The sequence below is a fragment of the Schistocerca piceifrons genome, chromosome 10 (genome assembly GCF_021461385.2).
Source record: "Schistocerca piceifrons isolate TAMUIC-IGC-003096 chromosome 10, iqSchPice1.1, whole genome shotgun sequence".
NCBI classification, from domain to species: Eukaryota; Metazoa; Arthropoda; class Insecta; order Orthoptera; family Acrididae; genus Schistocerca; species Schistocerca piceifrons.
In genome coordinates, this window is record NC_060147.1 from 146,599,808 (window position 1) to 146,619,859 (window position 20,052).

Consider the following 20,052-nt stretch of genomic DNA (forward strand, 5'->3'; position numbering starts at 1 on the left):
GCAAAAATATTTTGTTGATACCAACCTACATGTGAGAAATTATCACTGTAATAAAATAAGTGAAGTCGGAGGTCGCGCGGAAAGATTTAAGTGTTCATTTTTCCTGCTCACTATTCGAGAATGAAACGGTAGGGAAATAGTCTGCGTCGTTGAACCCTCTCTCTGCCAGCCACTACACAATACGGTAACTAACTGTCGCCAGATTAATCGGACCAATAAATTCGTATATTTAGAAGAGAACACAGAAAATGTCATAACCACATCTGTAAGGTCAAATTTCAAAAAATTACAAGTACAATGGGGAAGAGAATAGTTGCTTTCCACGATCATATTCAAAGAGTGGATATTTACATACTAAGAAGAAATCATTTAATTATTTTGAATAAATCAAAATGCACCGAAGAAGCGGAAGGCGCCACGTGAAAATTAAAAAACGCTCAGCATGATATCCGTGCGTTGCTACCACTTAAGAACGAGTTATGAAGTTGCACAGTTCTCCGAGAAAAGTCCGAACAGTAGAGCAGCTGACGCATGACTTATTTCGGTACGAAGAATTCGCAGTGCGCACCTCAGCCGGCGAACAACACCTGTGAACAAAGGCGGTGGACCGATGAAAGGTATTAATAACACCGTGCAACAATGAACTGGTTGTGCGAAAAACGGAAAGAAAGAAAGAATTGAAAGTAGTCGACAGCGGCCGAAACAAGGTAAAGGAACAGTCGACACACCCATCCTGGGTGTGGGGGTGCTGGTCCACCCCCGGCCGCTGCAGCGTGTGAGCACCCCTGCTCGCCGTGTTCATCGTTTCGCCTCCCTCTGGGTCTTTCACCCACTGTACTTCCGTCCAAAAGCGAATCGACTACTCCTCGATGCCTAGGATGTCTCACAACTCTACTATTAGGCAAATTTCGCAATAAAATTCGTTTGCCCTCAATTAGATTCAGTACAACGCTAGTAGCTCAGGATCTATCCAACTAACCTACAGCGTTTCCCTGCTGCGCCGCATTTCAAAAGCTTCTATTCTCGTGTTGACTAAACTGTTCGTCGACCACGCTTCACTTCCCTGCATAGTATATTCGATGCTAACAAATTTCTCTGTGTTTCCTTGTTGGCACTCTGTATTTTGTGTTCGCATTTTGCGTTTTGTGGCCTCTGTACTTCGGCCATCGCCACGTCTTTTTTCTGCCTTAGTAGCAAAAAAACTCAATTACGTTTAGCGTCTCCATTGTAATAAAATTCCCTCATCAGCGACTGATTTAACTGGTCTGTGCTGTGTTCGTCTTGTTCTACTTTGTTGGTGTTAGTCTTACAATCTCTTTTCGAGACTCTATCCATTCCGTTCAACCGATTTTTCAAGTCCTTTGCTGTCTATGACAGTATTACAACGTTTTCTCCTTTCCAAGTTTTTCCTCGGTTTCCTCTATTGCTTGCTCAATGTACAGAGTGAACAACACAAGCCTGTCTCAAACGCTGCTTCTCCGCCACGCCGTCGTCTCCTACAGCTGCGGTACGGACTCTGCACAGGTCGCAGAGAAGCCGCTGCTCCCTGTAGTTTACCCCTACTACCTTCGCAGTTTAACAGAGAATATTCTAGCCAACACGGTGAAAAGCTATCCTCTATGCCTACAAATGCTATAGACGTATGTCTGTCTCCCTTCAACCCCTATTCTAAGATAAGGCTTAAGGTCAGTATCGCCTCACGTGTTTCTATTATTTGAACTTATTACGTTACTCTTGAAAACTGAGGGTATTTTGCCCTCCTGGTGTATCTTACGTGGGAGGTGGTATAGTTTTTTTCGTTACAGCCGGCGCTGTCAAGAATGTCACTAATTTTCGGGGAATGTAGTCTGCTTCGAACTCGGATAGAAATGATACTCAGCTGAACAGCAACTGAAATAAAAAGGTCTTCTCACTTACGAGTACCTGCAGTACTGTTGTGTACTACGTCGTTAGTATACAGGCTGTTTCAAAAAGAATATACGTATTTCGAATGCATATATTTATTAAACTTCCATATGAATACGGAACTTAACACACATATTTTGGAAACCTCTCAAGTTCAGATTACAGATGTTCAATATGTCCTCCATCAGCGACACCAACATACCACATCGATACTCAAATTCCTCCCATACTCGGGCAAGCATGTCCTTCGTAACTGATGTTATGGCAGTACGGATCCGGATCTTCAACTGTTCCAGGGTCTGGTGGTACGTAAACGTTGTCTTTAACTAATCGCCACAGGAAGAAGTCAAAGGGTATCATATCCGGTGACCGTGGAGCCCAGCTGAGACATCCTACGCCTCTAGCTCCTTGACGACCAGTCCAACGGTTCGGTAGAGTTTCATTTAGAGATTCATACACTTGGAGACTCCAGTGAAGGGGTGCCCCATCTTGGAAAATAAAGTTGTCTTCGTTCGTGCAGCCTCGGGAACGACCAGTTTTGTAACATAGCGAGATACTGCTGACCGTTAGCGCCGTTTCCATCAAAGAATAATGGGCCGTGAACGGATGATCGGGATATCGCACAAAACACATTGACTTTGGGAGAATCTCGTACATGTTCTATGGCTGCATGTGAGTTCTGTAGGCCCCAAATTCGAACACTGTGTTTGTTTACCTGACCACTAACATGGAAAGTCGCTTCATCACTGAACACGATGCTTTGTGCGAAAGTGTTTGCGCTATCGATAGTATCAAGAATCTCGTTGCAAAATGCCACACGTTTGCGTTTGTCATCAGAACGCAGTCCGCCCCTGGTAGCTGAGTGGTCAGCGCGACGGAATGTCATACATAACGGCTCGGGTTCGATTCCCGGCTGGGTCGGAGATTTCCTCCGCTCAGGGACTGAGTGTTGTGTTGTCCTTATCATCATCATCATTTAATCCCCACCGACACGCAAGTCGCCGACGTGGCGTCAAGACTTGCACCAGGCGAACGGTCTACCCGACGGGAGGCCCTAGCCACACGGCATTTCCATTTATATCAGAACGCAGAGCTTGTAACAGCTGTAACTTGTACGGCTTCATAACCAACCGACGTGTCAAAACACGCCAAATTGTTGTTCTAGACAGTTGTAACACCAGACTGGCACGACGAGTTGATTTTGAAGGACTACGTTGGAAAGCAGTTTCTTCAGGAAAGCATTTTCTTCAGGAATGCGAGGGCAGCCGAGACTTACATACTCATCTTTTATCTAGAAACTGTCAATACTATCGGTGAATGTTCCACCCATTCGGAGGATCCATTTGGTACCTCAACCTGAAACGTTTTGGACTGTAATTACGGTATTGCACTTCGTAAACTCGAGAACACAAAATGATTTCTGCTGCGGAGTAGCCATTTTAAACACATGACGGTTACAAAGCAAAACAGAAAACAACTAGACTATGTATTCGTTTCTCCAATAGCCGAGTCGATGCGCAGCGATCGATAGTTTGGACAAAATAATACTTAGTAATACGTATACTCTTTTTGAAACACCCTGTACATTGTACTCATACAAACCTTCAACTGAAGACAGCTGGCTAAATGGCCAGTGCACATTCTCCTTTTATTCCCAACTGTTTACTGTCAGCTCCAGCAAATGCAAGAGTCACGTTACGCCAGGTTTATAGAACAGAATAGTGTAAGTCAGTATTGTGTTACGTTTTTAACTGCGTCGCGTTTATGTGATGCGTTTCTGAACAGGTCTCGAGGAGAGGCGGATTATAGAACAAGTGTTGTATTCTGAGGTGGCAAAACTCACGGGATACTCGACGTGACACGGACTGACAAGTCGTCGGAAGTTCCCTGTGTTGCTTCTACAGCCCTAAACATTGAGGAAGTGTTTCCGGCGCAGGATTTTGTGCGCGAACTGGCCTCCCGATTACGTCCCATAAATCTTGGATGGGTTTCACGTCGGGCGACCTGGATACGCTCGAATTGTTTTTTTCGGAACATGAAGTCCATCAGTGAGTGCAGATGGTCTCCAGATTGTCAACCATTTCCAGTCAACAATCCGTGTTGACAGGAGTATACTGGGGCACAGTTGTATAAGACCGCAGACCCAGAGACACTGCTTCTGGTGTGAGACTGTTATAGTGTTGGAGTAAGAGACCGCTTGGCGCTCGGCTGTCGGTGAGCGAAAGACGATGGAAAAGGCAGTTTTTGTGGTGTGCTGTGTGAAGCCACCAAGTGTTAGGTTAATTTAGGTATGTCAATATTGTCGAAGTTGGAAGCAGAAGTTTCATGCAAGCATGGTAAAGATGTTAAGTAATCATGATTAATGCTTTTGTCAGCGCTTCATTATAGGTGAGTTGGCTGATAATTTGTAATTGTTGGGTAACCCCAGAGGGTACGTAAACCGATTTGATAAAAAGGCTACTTAGATATTTCACTTTATAATGTTTCTAAGATTTGTTAACAGAGCTATATTTAATTTGATGATTTGCATTTATGTTGGATTAATGAAGTTAGATAATAGGTGCTATGTAAATCTCATTGTTTATGAATCGATTGTGAGTAATGTAATTTCAGTTGTCAAATGTTTCTGAAAAGACAAACTTTACTTGCAATATAATTATACAAAAAAAAACTCTGTGTTAGCAATTCAGCATAATCAGTATCGGCTCCATGTCCAGGTCATATATTTCTTAAAGAAGTTGGATTTTCTTAAATGTTCCCGTTTATCAGCCAAAAGAACTTGATGTGCATTTCATCCATTATATCCAGCATTGCACACTGCTGAGCAGGTGGTTATCTAAAGCAGCAACGGAGTCACGCTTTAGAGGTAAGACAATTTAATATATTTGTTATGTGCATAGGGACCAAATTTATCAGTTTTGAACAGGGCCAGATGATTCAATGCTTAAGCGGCTGAATGTATTTTGCAGTGGCTGTGTTTCTTTATTGGTTTGGGAGTTGCTTTGTAATCAATTCGTGTAAAGTTTTGCCAACAATAACGCAGAGTAAGCACACCACTTGCGGTTACAACACGCTACACGGTAATTCGAGTTCAGTGCCCATTCCACAGTTCAGATATTCATTCAACGTAATCTTAAAAAGTTGATTTTTATAAAAGAACGTTACAGCCCACACCACTACGGAGACACGACCAGTTTAGAGACTGGCTCGTCGACAACTCGCGTCCGCGGATTCGTGTGGTCTGCGCCGCACTCGAACCCTGCCAGCTGAGACCGGGCAGTCACGTGACCAGAGCGCGGTTCTCCAGCGGTCCAGGGTCCAGCCCAGGAGAGACTCGCATCGGTCGTCTGCTGCAATACACCATTAATGGCAAATTACGCCACGGGCACTAACGTCTTACGCCCCACATGGATTGCTGCGGTTATTCAACGCAGAATTGCTTGTGTCTTGGCACTTACAACTGCACGCAAACGCCACTGCTGTAGGTCGTTAAGTGAGGGCCGTCGGCCACTGCGTCGTCCGCGGCCAGAGGTGGCGCCCCAGGTCTGCACCTCTCGGCACTCTCTGGACGCCGTGGGTCTCGGAACGTCCCACGCGTCTGGCTCCGACTATCAACCCGCGTTGCAAGTCTGTTAAAACCCGTCGTGCGGGCATAACCTCGTCGGAAACCTTTTCACACGAATCACCCGAGGACAAAGGACGGCTCCCCCAATGCACCGCCCCTTTTACATCTCGTGTAAACGATTCCAACGCCGACTGTATAAGTCATATCGCTATCCCACGACCTTTGTTAGTGTAGTGTACTGTTTAAAATACTACTGCTCGTATCTTTGCAATGAACGAAGTTATGCGAATGGCTGCTGGTTCAAGTCCCCCTGGTAGCTGGACAACATTTGCTCGAAATATTCTTTTTATTTTGCTTCCGGACAAAACTTTATTTGGGATGGTCGAGATAAACAGGACGCACGGTATATGCGTGCCACTTTTCAACTTTCTCTCGGTTGCTCACTATTTGTGTGCCACAGAACTCTTATCATTTGTATGGAAATGTTTCTCTTTTCTGCAAAGGTTTCTGTAACTTAACTTTCCCACATTCGTACATACTTTCTGCGGCCCCCTCTGTTTGCGATCAGTCTGAACACACGGAGACTCGCCCGGTGTAAGCCCGTTCATCTCTCCTCCCGGTAGCTGTGCGACATTCCTTCTCGTTTTGAACTGCACGATGTGAGCTTCAGTGAGATTAAGAGACTGTCTAGTTGAGCAGTTTCATCCGTAGATGATCCTCACCCTAAACTGCGGCACGGGTAGGCCAAATAACTTACCGTATGTGCACTCGCACATAGCGTTTGACGCTGGTTCCCCACTGCGCGCGATCCGTCATAGCCGTGAAAGAGAGAGAAAGAGAGAGAGAGGGGGGGGGGGGAGGGAGAGAGGGTGACAGCGCCAGCTTCCTGTAACACAGGCAGCCAGCAGCGGCAGCAGGAATGTGGGTTAATAATGAGGGGAATCGCAGGCCTGGCATTCCACGCAGGTTGGCAGCCCTGCTCAGTGAGCAACCGCAGCCAGCCACCGACATATAACCCGTCCCGCCCGCCAATCGTGTCGCAGCTGCCATAAATACTGCATACCAGAGGCTGGTAACTCGCCAAAACACGGAAACACATATTTTTTAATATAAGAGGCGATCTAAATGTTTCTGTTCCAGAATCCGATGCGAGTCGGCAGAACCACCCCTACACGTTCTTCGTTCTCCGACGGACGTTTACCAGCGCCTGTCGTTGGACAGAAAGGTAAGAATAACAGCGCTCCGGTTCTGTTTGGACGCATTTGGTGAGAAAGCAGGCACAGTTTAGCGCACGCACGTCGCAGAGTCGCCGTTGCTACACCAGTCCGTTGCGTACACGACTCGTGCCAGAACGAGACTGTCTGGTTTCCTGGACCGGAGAGTGCAGTCAGGCGCAGCCGGGGCCGTGCCGTTCCGACTCGTGTTTGGGGAGCAGCTCGTAAGTGAACGGTGGTTCTACACGTCTGCAGCTTTGCTTATATAACTGTCGATGATTTTTAAAGGGATAAGTGGTTAGTTGCTTATTGTATGGCCTCAAATGACAAGCAAGATTAAAATGCGTGCCGTTCGCAATACGTTTCCATTCGCCAGTTATTACGCCCCACGGTAGCTGCTGACCTGAAACATGCTCACGGGGTGGAACACGACGGCGCAGTGTCGGATAATGTCCCGCTGTGCTCAGCCATTTTCTTATGTCTGGAGAAACTCCTGGAAGTTCCGGCTGTATCTACCGTCATTCAGTTTCCGACTTTTATCAATAACGAGAAACCCGTATTGTGAGTAGTTCCAACAATCAGTACATACCTTTACAAATTCATTGTATGACATGTCGGTCCCTACATGAGCCTGGTAAATGTGTTTTAAATTGCGATTGTCTTGTTTGAAGCCTATAATGAGGTTGGCGTTATCGCTCATCAACTGTTTTGGGATTCTGGAATACAGGGTGATTCAAAAAGAATACCACAACTTTAAAAATGTGTATTTAATGAAAGAAACATAATATAACCTTCTGTTATACATCATTACAAAGAGTATTTAAAAAGGTTTTTTTTTCCACTCAAAAACAAGTTCAGAGATGTTCAATATGGCCCCCTCCAGACACACGAGCAATATTAACCCGATGCTCCAACTCGTTCCACACTCTCTGTAGCATATCAGGCGTAACAGTTTGGATAGCTGCTGTTATTTCTCTTTTCAAATCATCAATGGTGGCTGGGAGAGGTGGCCGAAACACCATATCCTTAACATACCCCCATAAGAAAAAATCGCAGGGGGTAAGATCAGGGCTTCTTGGAGGCCAGTGATGAAGTGCTCTGTCACGGGCTGCCTGGCGGCCGATCCATCGCCTCGGGTAGTTGACGTTCAGGTAGTTACGGACAGATAAGTGCCAATGTGGTGGCGCTCCATCCTGCTGAAATATGAATTGTTGTGCTTCTTGTTCGAGCTGAGGGAACAGCCAATTCTCTAACGTCTCCAGATACTGTAGTCCAGTTACAGTAGCACCTTCGAAGAAAAAGGGACCAAAAACTTTATTGGCTGAAATGGCGAACAAATGTACAACTAAATGAAACTTTATAGCTCCCTTAATTCGCCGACAGATAGTGCTTAGCTCTGCCTTAGGTCGTTGCAGAGTTTTAAATTCCTAAAGTTGTGGTATTCTTTTTGAATCACCCTGTATGTCTGACTCAGATAAAATTCGTCAACACGCATATGACGACCAAATCAAAAATATCTACAGATTTGATCCTGCTTTTCAACAGCCACATCGTCAAATATGATGACAGTGTTAGGCTTTACCTCTTCAGGTGGGAGGATGTCTTCGCTTTCACGGAGTGCTCTGTACGTTACACCATCTACCACATCTAGTATTTTCTGCAGTAATTGGTGCCTGGGTTCAAAGAGTGTTTTGGAGAAGACGAAAAGATGCTCGAATCGGACTCCGTTTATGTGCGCTAACAGAGCCATGAGGACATTTATCTTACCACAGTTGGAAGGACCTACAATCATCGCTCGTATGCTGTCAGGAAGGAGTGCTCCATTCTTCTTCTTCTTATCGGTCTACTGGTCCTGGTCGTCATCACAGGACCAGTCGCCTACAACAAAGTCCTTGCGGCGAGGATGCTTCACCCAGCCTGCCACCATACCTACTGTGCTGGTTACTGGCGTGCAACAGGCTTTTATGTGGTAAACAATATGAATGTGTAGCCACTGTAGCGCAGTCACCTTACCAGCTGAGCTACAACGGCTACATGATAGAATGAACTCCAAGTGGTGTATTTCAAGGGAGGAGTGTCACATACATTAACGTCCATAAACGTATACTAACGTGCATTAACGTATGTGACATTTTTGTCAAGAGAAATAAAAAGACAAACAGAAATTTAAGATTATAAATATATTTATTTATTCACGATCTACAATTATGATCAGCATGGAAAAAAATAACTTCATTCTTTTTCAAACGATACAGCAGAAGTACAGTATTAGGAAAGTAGCTGCTTGTTATATCCCTCAAATTCAGCACATATATCTCATAATGTGATAGGCGCATTGCAATAGTCTGGTATTCCATCAGTAAATTTGAGTTCAGCATTTTCAGCACCTAATCGAGGAATAGCACAAGACGTCGGCACTCCAGTTATACAGGTACTAAACCAATAATCTATATCTTCTATGTGAATGCTACATGTGTAAAGCCTGTTCATGATGTCACTGTATACAGCTTCAACATACGGGCGCCATCTATTTAGACTCTCTATTGTACTAGTTACTGCCACGTCTAGACTGAATAAGTTATCAATAGACGAGTACTGCATGAAAATACTATGACCCTCAACACTTTTAATTCTTACTGTAACATCGTCATACGTTGATAGAAAACAGTTAGATTGCGACAGTACATGTCCTGGTAGGAGTGGGACGGAGCGTATTCGTTAGTCATATGCTTCCTGATGTATGTTTTTACACGACAGAGTTCATCCCATTCGTAGTCAGAAAACCTAACTTTAATATTTTTGGACACACTTTCGAGCACTAATACAGTTGACAGGCTGCCGTCTTGTGAAACTTCGCGGGTCCCGACAGGTTGGAACCTGCTGATGCTGACGTCACGGGTGAAGCTAGCGGAAAAAGAGCATATTCGTAAGCATAATATGCTGCTGCTACAGAAATAATAATGATAATAATAGTAATAGTAATTTTGCGAAATAGATACTTACTCTTCTGCTGCTTCCTCTTCCTATTCTGCTGCTGCTGCTGCTGTGGTGACTGACGCTTCATCTTGAATGACTGACTGACCTGAACAGAGATCGAGCAGCTGCTGAGTCCACCTACGTCATCATGATGTCGTGTTCATATTGGCTGAATCGTGTGATCACATGACCTATCGAAGTGCCCTCTAGCGGTGAGCTCGTGAACTAGATCAGTTCTTCGGTATGCTGGATCGGAGGCAGTCGTCTCTTGTGGGCTGGGAGCTTATACGGTGCTTTTAGAAAAGGCACACAGTTCCGACAATAGCAGATGTTTCCGTGAGATGGGTAATGCATCTTTAAAGCATCTCGCTGCAACGCATTTATACCCAGGACCGTATTCTTCCCATTCATATGTTCGAGCATTAATGCGTGCTTCCATTCCGCATGTAGGAGGCTATGGGGGCAGTCCTCGACTGTATGCTTAGAAACAACATAGCTGTTAAACTCATCCCGCTCAAACATCAATAACTCATCGATAGAACACATTCGGCACGGCAACGAGGATGGGGGGTGAGCAGCTGATCTTCAATGGTATATATGGAGTGTACGAATATGCTTAGACCGAAGCGAGCTGACATCAACTGGACGTCTCTTTCGTTTTGGGAGAGTGAGTGCTTCATGATGAATATTTCGGCAGTTTGCGCATGAGCATGTGCTGGTTACGATATGCATCCTGGCTCCATCCCTCTGCAATGCCGAAATCTGCTGAACAGAATTCATGTACTTATTCCTCCTACACTCCTCCATTATCATACTCTTCCATGCGTGATGTAGTAAACTGCGGCTACAGTCCTCCCTCGAATGTCTAAATGTAATGCAGCTATTGAAAGCTGTTCTGTCCTTCACATTCATCTCGATGATCGAACACATGACGATGGTTTGACAACGACAGCTCAGCAAAGACTGAATGTGCACCACCAATTCCGGTCATCTGAGTGGAGAAAAAAAAAAATTGTCGCCATCTTGAATAACGGTACTCGCATCATCAGCCGACGTCAAGACAGCGTCCTCTGCTTACCAAGCCACGTGGTGGGTGCACTGGATGCAGCCATCTCGAATAACGGTACTTGCGTCACGATCTGACTTGGCAGTGGCGCTCTCTGGTGGCGACGATACGAACTGAGCCAGTCGTAGTCCAGACCCAGTGACGAACACACGTGCTTGAAATTGGTTACATAATAGAGACAAATCCATTTTCCCCGCCATTTTCCTAGGTGTGACGCATTATCATGTTGGAATTTGAACTTCCCGCCATTTCCTGGGGGAGGGGAGGTTAGGTTAGTGGAGGTAGCCCAATTTACCGTCTTCCCGCCAAAATTCAAACTTCCCGCCAAAATCCGCCACCTTGATTGACGTCACTGGGGGTGTGTCTGTTACGTCACGCCCGCCATCTTGGATAACGGTAGTTGCGTGTTCCCACGTTGCCCCGACTCCAGTGACACACGGCGGTCGGGAAAGAGAGCGTATTCCCGTGGGACCAGTGCTGCTTCTCGAAGCTACAGTTTGTCACAGACAATGAACGCAGAGGTGCTCCTCGTGTCGGTGTAAACAGCGTCGCTACCCCCGACCAAAAACCAGGTACGGGTACCACTGAACAAAACTACTGAAGTGACTACAATTATATTTCCAAACGACACACGTATTCAGTGTCGCACAGACACCCAACACCTCCACACCTATCTCTACATGTACACCCCGCAAGCCACCGTGAAGTGTGTATTGTTTAGTACCTCGCGCCACTAGTAGCCGTTTCCGTTCAGAAACATAGCCAGGGAACAACGACTGTCTGTGTGCCTCCGTATGGGCCCTAATTCGTCTCGTCTTCGAGGTCCTCACACGTAATGGAAATTGACGCCAGTAGCATCGTCGTGTGGCCAACTTCAAATTCCGCTTCTGTAAATTTTCTCAATAGTATTCCTCCAAAAGAACGTCGCCTTCCCTCCAGAGATTCCCAATTGAGTTCTCAAGGAATATCCGTAACACTTGCTTGTTGATCGTATCTACAGGTAATAAGTTTGGCAGCCCGCATCTGAACTGCCTCGACGTCCTCTTTCAATCGCAGCTGATGGGATCCAGAACAGTCAACACGAACTTAAGAATTAGTCGCACTAGTGTTGTGCGTGCGTCGTTCCTTACAGATCGCCAATACTTTCCTGAAATTCGACAAATAAACCGTAGTCGACCATTCGGCTTCCCTGCTACCGTTCTTACAGACTCGTTCCATTTCACACCGCATCGCAGCTTTGCGCCTGGATATTTAAGCAGCACACCCCCGACATTGTATTGGAGCACTACAGAACTGTTTCTTTCTTCCCACTCAAATGCAATAACTTACATTTTCTTACACTTAGAGCAACCTGCCGTTCATCAGAGCGGTTGCAAATTTTGTACAAGTCGTCCTGAATCCCCCTGCAGTCACTCAATGGCGGCACCTTTCCGTACACCACAGCATCGTCAGCAAAGAACCACAGAATGCTGCCCCCCTAGAGTTCTATGACACTGCTGACGATACTCTTGTCTCTGGAGAGGACAACGCACTGGCTTCTGTCACTCAAGACGTATACGAGCCACTCTCAAATCTGGGAACCTGTTCTGTATTGTATCTTCGTTAACAGTCTGCAGTGGAGCATCGTGTCAAAAGCTTTCCGGTAATCTAGGAACATGGAACCTAGCTGCTGCCCTTGCAGAATATGTTGGGAGAAAAGGGCAAGCTCAGTTTGGCACGAGCGATGCTTTGTAAATCCGCCTCAATATATCATTGTACGTTTCACGTAGTCCTGCAGAGTACAGTGCCCCATCCAGAACAGCGGCGGATGCTCTTTGGACGAATGGGCTGCGGCCACTGCTGCTGCAGCGGCGACTGCCACTGGAACTGGAAGTGGCTCTCACTGAAGCACCTCGCTGGAACTCCCGAAAACACCCTCCAGGCAGTGTCTCGGTAAAGCGCCAGAGTGCGAGTCACATTCCAGTGCGCACTCACACTATGCTCTCCACTATTTACTCCACGTAATGCGAAACAGAGTTCTGTCGTGGCAAGAACTGCACGGCGGACCCGCTTCGCCCGTCTCTCGCAGTCAGCTGCAGCTTCGCTGCTCGGCGGGAGCCTTAGGCGTGCAGCAGAGAGTGCTGTGAGGTGTAGGCTGTATTCTCCGCGTCGTCTGATGACTGTCGTAGTGATTTTTTTTTGTGGTTACTGGCAAGGAGAAGCAAGAGGAGGAACGGCGTGCAGAACGCCTACACTACGGATGCTGTCACCACTTCTACCAGGAGCTCAAAAAATTTGCAGAGCACTCTTTCAGACAGTTACGAATCTCACGACAAACTTTCCAATATATTTTTAACATTGTCCGTCAGCAAATCACGAAACAGATGAAGATTCGGACCAACGTTCTTAGTGCAGTGTCCTTGGAGGTGGGAGTGGTACCCACTCTGCGGTAATATCTCATCAGTTTTTATTTATATCTACTTTATGTGGTACATCTACCACGTCTAGATTATTGCCCCGATAGTGGAAAGGCTACATTAGGTGAAAAAGTGGTACTAACTTGAAAAGAATATTGTACTTAATTCTTAATGACATACCCTGCTTAATTTCCCCATTAGATGTCACTGAATTACAGGTCTTAAAGAATTATCACAGTAACAATAAAAATATGTAAGGTTACAAGTGACGCCTTATGAGTGTATGGTGTTCCGAGGTAGCAGCACATTCAGGAACTCTCGGTATCTATATAACTGGTTGTAGACAAACGACCTGTACGGTTATACTGGCGGTTAAAAGATTTTATTATTTCGTTGTTTTCGTGTTATATCTTGCGTGTTATGGAAGTATGCGGTTTCAAAGCAACTACAGATTGAAGGTCTCCCAAAAATCCGTTATTTTGGTACGATTTGTTATAATTAAATGTCAATCAATAACATATTAGCGACTGAAGGCTTCATGAGGAGGTACCATCAAAGACATTCTGGTACGTCACACAAGGATAGCGCGGTGGAGTGGACATAGGCACCCAGTTACGAGGTTAGCTGCACTTCGTTTGAGTCCTGCTATACAACACACCACACACACACACACACACACACACACACACACACACACACATTATGTAAAAGAAATGTAACAGTTAAATGGAGAATGTTTCTTTTTTGCTTGATCTAAAGCAGTTCTTCAAGTACTCGTAGTACGATATCTTGGACTTTCTTTCACGCACTCTAAAGATTCTGCTACTGAATAGAAACAACAGTCAAATAAGAATATCCTTAAAGTTACAGAAAAAGTGAGAATGGCGAAAGTTACTTCATCTTTTGCACATTTGTAATCAAACTTTTATACGCCGATGTCCTTAGTGACTGTATGGGGTACTTTCCTTTCGGAAACAACACGGCTAGCGTATCGTGAAGTCTGCAAATGTGTGCTTCCAAAGAGCTAACGTCCCCCTGCGAATGTTCTCCAGCAAGCCGTGTGATTTACGAGCGACGCACAGCCGCGAACGGCAGGTTATCTCTGCAGTAAGCGCGCCACGACGGTTCCAGGAGCGCCACACTCGGACGTCGAGATGGACGAAACTGGCGTGACGCGGGCCCGTCTGGGGCGCCGGCTGTCCACCACACACCACAGGCTCGTAGCTCAGGCGACCTGTCCGTAGGCGGCTGCTGGCCGGTGCGCACGTGGGGACGACGTGCGAGTGTGGAGGTCGGGCTCTGGCCGCGAAGCTGCGGCATGCGCTTCCCTCGCACTGCCACAGACTGCAGCGTGGTTCCCCACTCGTCTCACTGCCACTAACAGAGCAGCGGCGTCGGAAATGTCGCTTAGCACTGGCTGCACGAATGTGTGGCTTACCAGGAGCTGCCACATTCCTCTTAACTCCCTACCCAGAGCCACTGCGTCAGCTGCACTGCTGTCAGCACCTTGGAACTTACAGTAACTCCTCCTGCTGATTCGGCCACTCTCCGGTCGCTGTTAGTCTGTACGCGAGGTCTCCGTGGTCGTTCTTCAGCTGCGACTGCGAGGTGTTTCCACTTCAGAATGGCACGTTTAGAGGGGTGGAAATGTCTCTGATGGACTTGTTACGACGTGACATCCAATGATCAGCTAACTCCCCTAAGTGACGCACTGCTTCTCTGCTGACAACATAATACTGGAATGAGATTTTCACTCTGCATCCGAGTGTCCGCTGATATGAAACTTCCTGGCAGATTGAAACTGTGTGCCGGACCGAGACTCGAACTCGGGACCTTGCCTTTCGCGGGCAAGTGTTTTTAATCTGCCAGGAAGTTTCATATCAGCGCACACTCCGCTGCAGAGTGAAACTCTCGTCCTGGAAACATCCCTCAGGCTTTGGCTAAGCCATGTCTCCGCAGTATCCTTTCTTTCAGGAGTGCTAGTTCTGCGAGGTTCTCAGGAGAGCTTCTGTAGGAGAGGAGATACTGGCGGAATTAAAGCTGTGAGGAGGGGGCGTGAGTCGTGCTTGGGTAGCTCAGTCGGTAGAGCACTTGCCCGCGAAAGGCAAAGGTCCCGAGTTGGAGTCTCGGGCCGGCACACAGTTTTAACCAGCACAATGCTGCCCGCCTCCTCTCACAGTGAAGGGTCCGCGTCTGCTGACGTGTGATGGCCAGTGCGGCTTCACACAGGGCCGTCCGGATTCTTTTGACGGGGCAACGTATATGCGACGTTCCAACGTATCAGGAAAGTATCGGGAGAAATTATCTGAAATGTAAGTCGTTATTTCTAAGCAACCGGCGTTTGTCGAAACAACTGAACAGGTACGAGGGGCAGGCCGTCTCGGCAGTATTTACGACCCCGGCCGTCCGACTTTCAATTTAAGCTAATTTTTCGGATATTTTGCGAAAAGTTTGGACGCCAGTATTAAAGAGCGTTACTGCCCTCCCTCTCACACCTGTAACCTCTGCTTTGTCGAAAAACACAAAACATTACATTGGGACACTTGTGCTGCGGTACTCACCACGTCTATGAGCTGGGACAGCTTGAGCTTGATCTTGACGGTGAGCGCGTCGCTGACGTTGACGACGGGCCGCACCAGCTTGTTGTAGTTGCTCAGCAGGTCGTCGTACAGCCGCTTCGCGTCGGGGTTGCCGGCCGCGCCTGCAACACGCGGGGGCCACGCCCCGTCTCACAGGGGGAACGGGGCGCAGCCGCTGCCGGCAATACACAGCTCTGTCGCACAACTGGTCTGTTCTGAGCGCGGTGGCAGGAGGCACTGCACAGGCTGTTCTCAGACGGATGCTGGGCGAGTGTCAAGACTCGGCTGTTGTGCTCACACACGTGCATACAAACACACAGAGGTCATCACCTGGCGGCGGTGCAGGTCCACTCCCCCGCTGGCAACGACGCACAGTTAACGACTCCCGCCTTCGTCCACCTCCAAGTCTGAGGTTTTTTCTCAGAGTACTTAAATACTATCTGTCATATAAAATTATTATTTCTTAAAGGCTAACTACCGTGTATTGTGCACGTCGAATCCTGTTCCGATGTAAGAGAAGGCCTTATTGTCCTAATCATTATATATTAAATAAATAAATCGACAAATAAAAATAAATATAAAGGGTTGGAAATGACAAAGAGATTTTCGTTAGTAGACTCGGCATACGATTGTGAGGCAACGAGACAGCCTTGCAGCCTACTTCCAACGCTATCGATAAACTGAGAAAGCAATAAAGGAAACTAAAGAGACATTTGTAAAGCGAATTAAACATCGAGAAGGGCAATTAAAATCTTTTCCGTCTGGGGCTGACATTCTGATTCTGTTACAGGTATTAAGCGACTTGTAAGGTCAGTCGATCGGACTATATAGTGTCTTGGAAAACAAATGGTTCAAATGGCTCTGAGCAGTATGCGACTTAACTTCTGAGGTCATCAGTCGCCTAGAACTTAGAACTACTTAAACCTAACTAACCTAAGGACATCACACACATCCGTGCCCGAGGCAGGATTCGAACCTGCGACCGTAGCGGTCGCTCGGCTCCAGACTGTAGCGCCTAGAACCGCACGGGCACTCCGGCCGGCTCTTGGAAAACAGTCGTAACACGAATACCAACATAAGATACCAAAGTAACTGGCGGCGGCCGCAGTAGTGAAGATACATTTGCAACAGACAACAACGACACATTCATTTCCGAAAAAGAGAAATTTCGTAACATCAGATATAAACTCATCTGTAGGAAGTCTATTCCGACTGCACTTGTTTGGACTACAAGCTTTCTACTGTGGCGCTACAGGGAACATTGAAGACTGGACGGCTAGAATGAGAAGGTACTGAAGCGAATTGGGAAAAATCTACTTGTGGCTCAACTTGTCTAAAAGAAGGATCGGTTCGTAGCATAATACATCCTGAGACGTCAAAGAGTCTGGACGAAAGTCTGGTGGTTAAAGCTTGTAGAGGGAGAATACGGTAAGCGAGTTCAAACGCGTGTGAGTCGCAGAGATGAAGAACCGATCGCGTGGTGGTCGCAGCAAACCGAGTCAACAACTATGAAGTTATCCTTAATCGTAGTGTTAGAAGATATTACCTGTTTTGGGATAGTCAAACGCGTGTGAGTCACAGAGATGAAGAACCGATCGCGTGGTGGTCGCAGCAAACCGAGTCAACAACTATGAAGTTATCCTTAATCGTAGTGTTAGAAGATATTACCTGTTTTGGGATAGTCTCTTGTAAAGAGGAACTGAAATTCACTGCAGTAGTCCGCACACAACACTTAGCGAAAATAAATGACTTACCCTACTACACAGGGTGATTCTTATTAAAGTTTAAGAATCCCGAAGAGGCGTAGATAACGATAAGACAAGTTATTTAGTAGAAGAGACACACGGGACAGCGAATGCGGAATACCCCAGACGTGGATGACGGATGTTGAACAGCTGACGTCACTGCAAGCGCCGCTTCGCACTCGTTCATCGCAGCCCAAGTCGAGTGTCGACGTCGGTGTAGCGGCTTTGGCGCGTGGGGTGCGGGGTTCGAGTCTCGCGACTGGCAGGCTGTGTTTCCCTGCACTGCCTTAGGCACTTACGTGTTTATACTGAGATAAGATTTATTATTTTATTTACCGGTCTCCTGCTTTCTGCTCGCTAATTGCAAAGTACTGTATTGCGTCACAAGTAAGCAAGTATAACCTTCAGAATTTCATCGCTACCAGTAAATGACACGCGTGCTCTTTACTAAATAAAGCCTCTAAATAAAAAACGAATGGATAAAAGGAAAGAAACAAAAAAATAAGAACAGCTCTTGCTCGGTTATAGCGAGGACAATAACTTTGTAACTTGCACGTTAGCAACAGATCATATCTACAAAACTTGTTCGAAAACAGACTAGCCTAGTGCAGTGGATCGATGTGTACCTCTTACGAAGACGGCGGCGTCCACAAGCTCAGTCGCTGCATGTGCGGCAGGGTACGTCATCTGGTGACGTCACACGGTCATCATTTGTCGTCTACTTTGGGGGCATTTCCCGAAATTTACGGCCCAGTATGTCTCATTCTAAATCACCTCGTCTCAGCGTCATCTACGTAGTTCGAGGGTTTTTAAATTCTAATAGGAGTCACCCTGTATTTATATAATCGCACTCGTAGCTGGCAAAAATAATCACTTCATTTATGAGTACCACGTAAATGCCGTACTGAAAGGCAATTACCTTGTAAGTAGTGACTGCAATCAACGTCGTTATGGTACTGCTTTGACGCACCTCTTCACGCTATCCTATCCTGTGTAAGCTCCTTCACCTCTTCGTCTTTCCTCCATTACCAAACTGCTTCAAAATGTTGCAACATAACTAAAAACATATCTCTAAAAGAATGGCCATAACTTAAGATGTATAAGTCAGTACGTGCCTCCAACTCATCGTGTGGTTTAGCTCACACCCACCACCACACGGTTCGAGTAGCGGACAATTTTTTTGGGAAATATATATCGATATAACTGCAGTTACTACCAAACAGTAATTCGTCGTCTGGGATAAGCCTAAGACAGCGACTAATACTATCCGCTAACACATTAATATTGACGGTTAAATTTGTAGCCACGCGTTTTTATTTAGCTTACAGTAACCAAATGGCCTTCCTGTCTACATATCTGGCACTGTGTAAAATATTTCTGGAAATACAGTACATCCCACGTTATCGCATCCCCTTTCTATCTTAGATGACGTAGTTCATTGCTAGGCTGTTACAACCTTTCATACACACATACATGTATAATCCTTGTTCCATAGATCATGAAGACGACGTTTCGTAATGATGTGGAACGTGTCACTTTAACATTAGTTCTGTATCGTCCACACTCGTCAGGTGTTCGTCTTACGTCACAGTTAGTGGGCGTACACTGAGCATCTCTCTTACTGCTACTACCTGCAGGGGTCCGGCGACAATCCTCGAACACCGCGAGGAACGTACGCTCGAACATAAATGCAGCTGCTGGCCGCGGCTGCAGGCTGCGCTGCTGTGTCTGGTCCGAACTGTGTTCTGTGTAGTTGTGCGTACATTATGTCGCAGCTACGTGGATTCGAAAGGGGGGGAATTCTTGATGCTCTTATGGCGAGTGCTTTCGTAACCGAGGAAGACGAAGTCTAACGTTTCAGGAGACACAATCTCGAAGGTTTGTACCGCATACCGGGAAAGCGGAAAAACGTCATCCGCTAAGCCACCGTGGTGGTGACGGGGAGTACTGTGACAAAAGATATGAGGAGGAACTGAGTGTCGAATCCTCAACCCTGTCAGCACCAAAACAACACGAAGGGTTCTGCGTAAGCAGCGAGCTGCAGGGCCAAACACAATGCCCGTAACAGGAAAACGCGGTGCCGAAGCCATAAAACGCGGACCGCCGAGCAACGGAAGAGAGCCATTCGGTCGGATGAGACCAGCTGCACTCTGTTTGCAACTTGTGGTCGGGTTTACCTTCAAGTGTAAACATGCAGCAGAACCGGTGGTGGTTTTGGCAGCCGTGTCGTGGTATTACATGGGCCACTTTGTCTCTCTGCAAGGCCCCATTATCTGAGCATTGTGGCGTATTGTAACCAACACACGGAATACAGTTTCTTCCATAACGGCGATGCTGTGTCCCGAGGCAGCAGCGCCCGTGTTCACACAGCTGGTGTTGTGGGTACAGCACTGCCCCTGGCCACCGTAGCCACCAAGTTACCTGAAATCGCCACTATTTTGCACGAAGAATGGAATAAGCGTCCTCTGAAAATCGTACAGGACCTATATTTATACTGTTGGAAGCTGTTTTGAATGTCAATGGTTTTCCTAGACCGTTTTAGTCACGCTAACGTAGTGTCTCCATACCTGTATGCACCAGCTGCTGCATAAAACATTTCTCATAGT

At 46.6% G+C, this 20,052-nt stretch overlaps 1 protein-coding gene across 1 annotated transcript in view; it reads right to left on the reverse strand.

The window, feature by feature from the left end:
- LOC124718786 overlaps window positions 1–20,052 on the reverse strand; it is a 480,197-nt gene that overhangs the window by 287,981 nt on the left and 172,164 nt on the right. The window contains exon 5 of the mRNA XM_047244394.1: window positions 15,684–15,823. Within this exon, the coding sequence (XP_047100350.1) occupies window positions 15,684–15,823 (140 nt within the window). The remainder of the gene's footprint in view (window positions 1–15,683; window positions 15,824–20,052) is intronic.